Below are 7,833 nucleotides of genomic sequence, written 5' to 3'. Positions count from 1 at the left end.
ATTTCCTCTTCAAATCGGACATTTATGTAAGTTATCCATGCTACTTAAATTAAAAAAGTACATATTTTGTAATATATATATGTAATAATTTTTGTCAGTATTAATTAACGATACACGCATGATGAGAATATAAACAAAACCGCCTACAGTCAATCTGAATGCATGTGACGCAAATGTTATTTCTGACAAATATTAATTTTTAATGAGAAAATAAAAAAAAAAGGGATATACATATGTTTTTTATGTAATATATTTTTTATTGTAGATATTCACCTGAAAAATGGATGAAGGCAAAACTTAATTACAAGAGAGACTACAATGAGAAACTACGGCCAGTATTCATACTCTATTTTTTCAAGACTGCTTTAAATAATGTCTTAAAATGCTTTTTGGTGGTTATGACATCTTAAGTATTAGCTTAAGACTATTTCGAAACTTGAACAACGTCCATGGATTCCTCAATAAGAATTATGTAAGTCTGAAATTTTTTAATAAAAGAAAAAAAAGATAATGTTGTATTGTAAAAGTTAACTTTATTATCAAGATAATTAAGTGATGAATAAATAGTTATCCCTGTCTTACGTAAAAACGTGGTGATAAAATGATTTTCTGATATATTAATATGTATTACTGATAATGCAATTAAAGTGAATAACCTTCAAGATTAACAGATAATAATAATTTTTTTTTTTTAGAATGAGAAATATGCAAGAGAACATGTAAGGAAGAATTTGAAGATGTTATTGGGAGTATAAATAAGTTTCCGCCATTTGAGAAACAATGGCGCTATCAGTATGTATAGTTAAAATTGTCAGCTGTAAAACGTCATATCGTAAGGTTGGACATCTGGCAAGAACATAACCTTGAAATATTAAGCCTCTTATATCTTTTTTCGTGTGAAAATGTTTGTCGAGTTTTGAGCCGAATAAGACAAAGAACGTAGCGGAAGGCCGAAAGTGTACGAAGACGCGGAATTGGAAGCATTATTGGATGAAGATTCGTGCCAAACGCAAGAAGCACTTGCACTTACATTAGGAGTGACTCAACCAGCAATTTCACATCGCTTAAAATCGTTGGGAATGATTCAAAAGCAAGAAAATTGGGTTCCATATGAACTGAAGCCGAGAAACGTTGAACGCCAATTTTTTACATGTGAAATGCTGTTTGCCAGGCATAAACGAAAGGGTTTTTTGCACCGTGTAGTCACTGGTGATGAAAAATGGATCCATTACGATAATCCAAAGAAGAAGAAATCATGGGGACCACCTGGCCATGCTTCAACATCGACAGCCAAGCCGAACATTCATGGGAAAAAGCTCATGTTGTGTATTTGATGGGATCAGCTAGGTGTCGTTTATTATGAGTTGCTCAAACCGAACGAAACCATTACTGGGGCTCTCTACCGAACACAATTGATGAGATTGAGCCGAGCACTCAAGGAAAAACGCGCCCACTACTACTCCAGACATGACAAAGTTATTCTTCTGCATGATAATGCTCGTCCACATGTTGCGGCGCCGGTCAAAACCTACTTGGAAATACTTAATTGAGAAGTTTCCAAGTAGGTTTTGACCGGCGCCGCAATATGTTTCTCACCCGCCGTATTCACCAGACATTGCTCCTTCTGATTACTACCTGTTTCGATCGATGGCGCATGACCTGTCTGAGCAACACTTCACATCATATGAAGATACCAAAAATTGGGTCGATTCGTGGATAGCTTCAAAAGATGAAGCGTTTTTCCGACGCGGTATCCGTATGCTGCCAGAAAGATGGGAAAAAGTAGTGGTTAGCGATGGATAATACTTCGAATAAAACATTAGGTACCGTTCTTTCACAATAAATGCCCAATTTTTGATAAAAAACGGCGGAAACTTATTTATACTCCTAATAATATTCATTATGCTCAGCATAATTACAATAATATAATAAATTGTACATCAAAATAACATCTTTTCGAGCATTTTTTACAGTAAGTACTGTTACTTATTTTTAATACATTTTATTAATGTTGTATGATGATTATAAATTTGACAAGCATATGTCTGAGAATTCCTTGCTGCTAACTTTTAATCTGATATCGAAATATAATTATTTTCACTTTTTTTTTTGTAAAAATATTTTGTATATAAGAAATATTTTGTTTTAATTTCAGATTGATTAATTTGCAATGCGGTAACAATGCAATTATGTGTGTGGGTGTGTAATCCGTATTTAGATACTATTTGAAGGTAGTAGTGGAAAGGACAACAGCGTTTGAGCTTTTAATGCTTGCAGTTGAAACTGTTCAAACTACAAAATTTCAGCTACTGGAATAAGAGCGGATTTGTCGCTTATGAGTCAGTTGTTTTCACACGTCATCACTATTTAAAAGTAAATATTAAAGAAAATAATTAAATTACATAAATTATATTAGGAATATCATAAAATATAAAATATGATGTTATTAAGTATACGCTATACTGATTTTCTCTGATTGGTTCTTGCCCTCGCTGATCTTGTTGTCAGAAAAAAAAAGAATTTTTTTTTTTATATTCGATTTTAAAATTACTATTTTGGTTGCAGATGTGCTATCAAATGGGAACCTTAGCTTCTTTTCTTTAAAAGAATATCTGACGTACAGGTAACAACGATTAACATTAATATAATTTATATAACGTTTAAGTTTTTTTATTAATGTTTATAATATGAAATCAAAAAAGATTTAAATCATTGCAACGCAAAGAAAAATTAAAACTTATCAGAAAACATAACATTTATGTTATATTTTTTAATGATGCTTTTTATAAATATACGCTATGATGTGTAGTGATAATTAAAAACTTACTGAAACAATAGATAAATAAAATATTATAATTAGTTTTAGTATATTTTATTACTTGAAAAGTTTGTTCTATTTTTTAGGAAAAGAAAATGGAAAGTAAAAGAAAATATGGATCGTAGGTGTATGATAAATGAGATGAAATAAATAGCAAATATATTTCATAGAAATATGATTCTTTTATTGGAGAACCTTTACATCTAAGGTACAAAATGCAAAGTAATACGCGTTCCTCTTGGACTAGATACCCATTCAAGAAATAGTGGCGTGAGATTGCACCAAGATATTGCAAATCTGTATTAGCAGTTGCGTCGATGACTCGTCAACATTGTACGCAACGCTATCTCGCCAAATATCTCATTCGTACGTATGTACGAGAAACATCACATTGATTTCGTTAATTTTCGTTTCATGCAAAGTGACAATGGAACAACGTAAATAATAATTAGGGTCAAGATCTTGGCGAATAAAACTGTCCTCCGAAATAAAAGAGAGGCGGGTCGTAATATCTCGATTCCCAAAATATCCAAACTCTATTATGTATAATATTTAATAACATGATATACGCTTATTGAAATCGATCCTACTTTAAGTGAACGCGTGGTAAGGTCTGATCGATTACAGAGAGCTGATAATAATTTAGCGCTCGGTGCATAACACAAGGACGCGAGGAATACAAAATTATATATAATATATAACGTAAATACTACAATACATAACAGAGGGTGTGCCAGTCAGCCAGACTGTCCCAGATAATCAATATATAGCGTGTAAAGATTCAAAAAAGTACTTATTCTAAATTGCCAACGAACAGCTCACAGTAATACCTCTATCTTGTATCTAAAGTGTGCAATGCCATTACGACTATGTACATTATAAAAATCACACGCGCTCGCGGGCAAGTTGGTCGCATCTATATACTTCTGTAATAATTCGTCGCATCGAAGGCCCGTGGAATGGAAACTCATGTTCTCGTCCTTGACGCTGCCTGATCGTTTTCTCAAACGTCATGATCACGACATGAACAAGAGATAAGATCGAGTGTTCCATAGAATGAACAAGCTAATTGATATTGTGTTCGTACTTGTCCTTTCGTGAATCACATTGAATATTGGTAAGAATTTCCTGTCAGACGGTACAGAAATAAATTTCTAACATTGTCGATGATGTTACAAGATACGATTCTAACATTATGAATTTCAGTTTTTGTTCGCAGTTTAGAGCTAAACTGCTTTCGAATATGATACATTCCTTATTAGATAAATATTTTTCCATAATGTGATTATATTTCCACATTCGTAATGTAGTACTGTCATGTGCCAATGGCTGTATTAGCAGAAAAAGCAGTTTTTCAACTGTTGTAAGATTCTTTAATATGATTATATATTTTATATGATTCTTGAATATGACTTATATATTTAGATCTAGTGAGGAATTAAGGACAAGATTAATCACATTAAAAAATGGTACAGTTATAAAATCGCTTTCTTTGCTGAACGTAGCTATTGATCAGTAAGTTAAAAAATTAGATTTGGTCGTCTTGTTTTTAGCGATAATTTCATATGAATCCAAGAAGGAGGAGGTGCACTTTGTTCTGTAATCGATATAAAAATTTCATTTTATATGTATATGTGGAATATTTCTTAAAGATGTAAAAAGATAATGTAATGATCATTACAAATCTCTTTACAAGCTATCTATAATTACAATTAATGAATGTATTAGTTTATACATTTTAGACACAAAATACCCTTCCTCTCTCCTGAAAGATTCATTATCAATATTTAGATGTTTTGAGTGCACCTGCGTTTGCGTCGATATGGTTAGACATAATTTGTCGCATGTCAAGCTCTCAGGATTTTATTCTAACACCCTGTGGTTTAGATCGTTAATCATACGATATAAAATTATGAACGTATCTCGTTTCCGTCCTTCCAAAGAAGTAGAAACTTCTTGTCGATAAACCTTAGCGTTCCAAAGCTAACAATTTCGAAATTTTTCTGTCGAATGAATCAACATTCATTTCCATTACATGGCTATCTTCTTGAGGGACCGCTAGCACCTTTTGCAGAATATTTATATGAACTACGGCACTTTTGACTGCTGCCGTTCGTTATACCGATATACTATACATCATATCTACATTGAGCATGTCTGCCAGCTGTCACAACTGGAGTCGATAATTTGTGATAGGGTCGAAGTCTTTTTGGTGAGTGGAATTTAAGGCCATCACGTATCCCCACAATCGCATAGCGGTCGCGCATACCTTCTGTATTTCATGGACCTCTTCGAAGTCCAAATCGGTCCTCCAGTGAAATGGCGCGACCTTGGAATTCCGGAAAGTGCTTGACACACCGCCCACATCATTCTTCGTGTGCGTGTCCAGGAATTTCTTCACGTTTACGTGAAAGTTCAAACCGTAAAAATTGTAAAGCTCCTGCACGTGCTTATAGGGATCCACAGACAGATCCTCGTAACGCACTATTCTGTTTATCACACACGAAGATTGAATTTGAATCTCTCGTATCAATAAAATTATCACTAATAAAGTAGATGATGATTTTAACAAATCGTTTGAAAATTGCGTGTAAGATAAATTTTTGTAAATACCGAATATATTATTCGGAAAATTTTTTAATGATATATGCAATACTATACCTGAAAGAATGGGGATATTTTTTCGACAGTTCTATTGCCGCGTTGAAGTCTGATACCATGTCTTCGCAAACCAGAGCTGGATCGGAGCAATCGGGTTTAGCAGGACACCATTCCCTATGCTTTCTAGATTGCAGAATGCCTCTCGGATCACGAATGAGTAGAACTAGTCGTACACCTAGACTGCAATACAAATAGACACATTTTTATGGTTCAAAAGAATATAATGTTTAAATTAGATCTAAAAAATTCTCTAAAATCTTCTCGTGATTGTCATATAATTTCTTACTCTTCTTCGGCCAAAAGACTCTCTGCCACATGCAACCTCAACCGCACAAGCTTCATCGATTGGAACGGAAAAAGTCGACAAAACTTGGAGACGAAACGCGGATCCCAGCAAATGCGTTTATGTGCTTGGCATTGCCGCCATAAATGCGTATTATGATTAAATACCCAATGATGAGTCTTCCCATAATCCAGGTAGCGATCTATTACGATAATTACAATTGTATGCAATCATTAAACGATGCGCCTTCAAGCGAATAGAAAATTAAAGATGTGTGAAATTATATACCGAGTTCCTTGTATTCACAATTAAACAGAGATAGTATCCTTGTCAAGGATTCTTCGGCAAGCGGCGACCCTCGGATTTGCACAATTCCATAGTCGAGCAACGGTTCGTAATGATAAAAATTTGCCGGATGCGCGTTTACCACATCACCGAGGAACGTGCTGCCACTTCTCCAACTCGTCAGAATTATACTTCTCATAGGTCTACCACCCTTCTCCATCACTAAATCTTCAAGTTTGCTACAAACGGGTAATAGTTAAACGTTTCAATTTTCAACGATACGAAGTTATGTTCTGGTGCGTATAATTTACCTCACATTTATTCCATATTTTCCATTTGGATATTCATAATTTTCCATTTCTCTTTTAATCGCTCTCCTTTGTTGATCAATCACCTCCTGAATTTCGGTAATCGTGGCATTGTCCGTGGATCCCGTAATATACGCCTGAAAGCAGATTAGGGCCAATTACTAAATAGACAATTTACTCGCTATTTGTTAGCAACATTACATAAATGCAATATTAAAAGTTATTAGATCTTCGTAACAGGTATGTGATAACATATCCTAAACAAGAATAAACAGAAATAAATTTACATTTTGAAATTTAATCACATAAAAGCAAATTTCTACAGCAGGCCGTTCAATCACTTCATTAGTTTTACAAAGACAAATTTAAAAGTTATATAAATTATACGAGTGTTAGTTTATTTTAAAACAATATTTATATCAAGAATTTTTTATATTAAAAAAATAAAATGTAAAATGTAATAAAGATGATAATTATCATTCATATTTCATAAACAAGCAAAGTAGACATTTAAATTCATAATACAAGGCAAATGCGTTAGTAAAAAGCTGACATAAGTAAAAATACATATACAATGAACAGTTACAGATGCGTTACAAAAATAATAATTCAATAAGTAAATCTTAGTATGCGACATCATGCAATAAAGGAAGATAAAGTTTTAAATTAAAACGCGAATTTATTTTCTTTATTAAAAATATAAAGTACTTCTATTTTTTTTACTTATTCTATCTTATTTGCTTCTATTGATTAAAAGCAACGTCGTTAATAATATTTTTCAAATATAAATACGTTTTAAGAAGTAATAAAAATATACGGTTTACTATATGTTAGAATAAGTAACATAGAAAAAAAAATTGATAATAGGAAAAAGAAGTTACATCTGTAAGAAAGAGTCGTGACTATTTACGCTTTACATTATGCTTACTGATAAGATAAGGCATTCTATCAGCAAACAGTCATTAATAATAAGTGGTAGCATTTACGCATTCAGATCGATACGTGCATACCTGGCTTACCGTTACTGGCTCTTGGATTTTGGTGGTCCGCGGCCTTATCTCAACATCCTATATCGAGGAGAGAAAAAAGCATCGACATTTTAGCGTTTCTATTGTGCATCTCGCGTTGTGTACACGAATATATCGCTGTTGGAATAATTGTGATATGAGATAATGATCTTTCTTCCTCTTTCTCTAGGTAGCGTGTTAATGTTTTCAAAGGATGCAAGTGCGAGCAGCGAGATTACTCATATATTGAATCTATTGTATCGATAAGAGTGAGAGTAAATGATAAAAAAGTGTCAGTTTACGCGCAAACATGCTGGGTATCAATTATGTAACTTTTTCTTTGGCGTGGAAAGGTAAAAAGTAAAAGTTTTTGTATGTATGTGTGTACATATATTTCCGCCCTAGAAAATTACATGATTGACTCCCTGGCTTCGATAATTAATCATATTACAAATCTTTTCATATCTCTAA

The 7,833-nt window shown here is 33.2% G+C and overlaps 1 protein-coding gene and 1 long non-coding RNA gene across 11 annotated transcripts in view; one reads left to right on the top strand and one right to left on the bottom strand.

Annotated features, from left to right (window-relative positions):
* Nucleotides 1–2,934: 2,934 nt before the first annotated feature.
* Nucleotides 2,935–7,833, bottom strand: part of LOC108750145 (carbohydrate sulfotransferase 5-like) — a 9,601-nt gene continuing 4,702 nt past the window's right edge. For 7 of the 10 annotated variants that reach the window (XM_018489444.1, XM_018489405.1, XM_018489462.1 and 4 more), the window contains 6 exons: nucleotides 7,366–7,422; nucleotides 6,359–6,492; nucleotides 6,051–6,286; nucleotides 5,766–5,964; nucleotides 5,480–5,659; nucleotides 2,935–5,307 (listed from right to left, as the gene is read on the bottom strand). In XM_018489444.1, the coding sequence (XP_018344946.1) occupies nucleotides 4,986–5,307; nucleotides 5,480–5,659; nucleotides 5,766–5,964; nucleotides 6,051–6,286; nucleotides 6,359–6,492; nucleotides 7,366–7,422 (1,128 nt within the window). In that variant the 3' untranslated portion in view covers nucleotides 2,935–4,985. The remainder of the gene's footprint in view (nucleotides 5,308–5,479; nucleotides 5,660–5,765; nucleotides 5,965–6,050; nucleotides 6,287–6,358; nucleotides 6,493–7,365; nucleotides 7,423–7,833) is intronic. The other 3 variants (XM_018489435.1, XM_018489480.1, XM_018489451.1) reach the window with 3 other exon arrangements.
* LOC108750197 lies at nucleotides 6,263–7,635 on the top strand. The gene is made up of 2 exons (XR_001939417.1): nucleotides 6,263–6,343; nucleotides 7,350–7,635. It is a non-coding gene; the product is annotated as an uncharacterized LOC108750197 (long non-coding RNA).

This window comes from Trachymyrmex septentrionalis, unplaced genomic scaffold (assembly GCF_001594115.1).
Source record: "Trachymyrmex septentrionalis isolate Tsep2-gDNA-1 unplaced genomic scaffold, Tsep1.0 scaffold11, whole genome shotgun sequence".
NCBI lineage: Eukaryota > Metazoa > Arthropoda > Insecta > Hymenoptera > Formicidae > Trachymyrmex > Trachymyrmex septentrionalis.
Note: the sequence above shows the minus strand (reverse complement) of the source record. Positions and strands in the feature narration are given on the sequence as shown.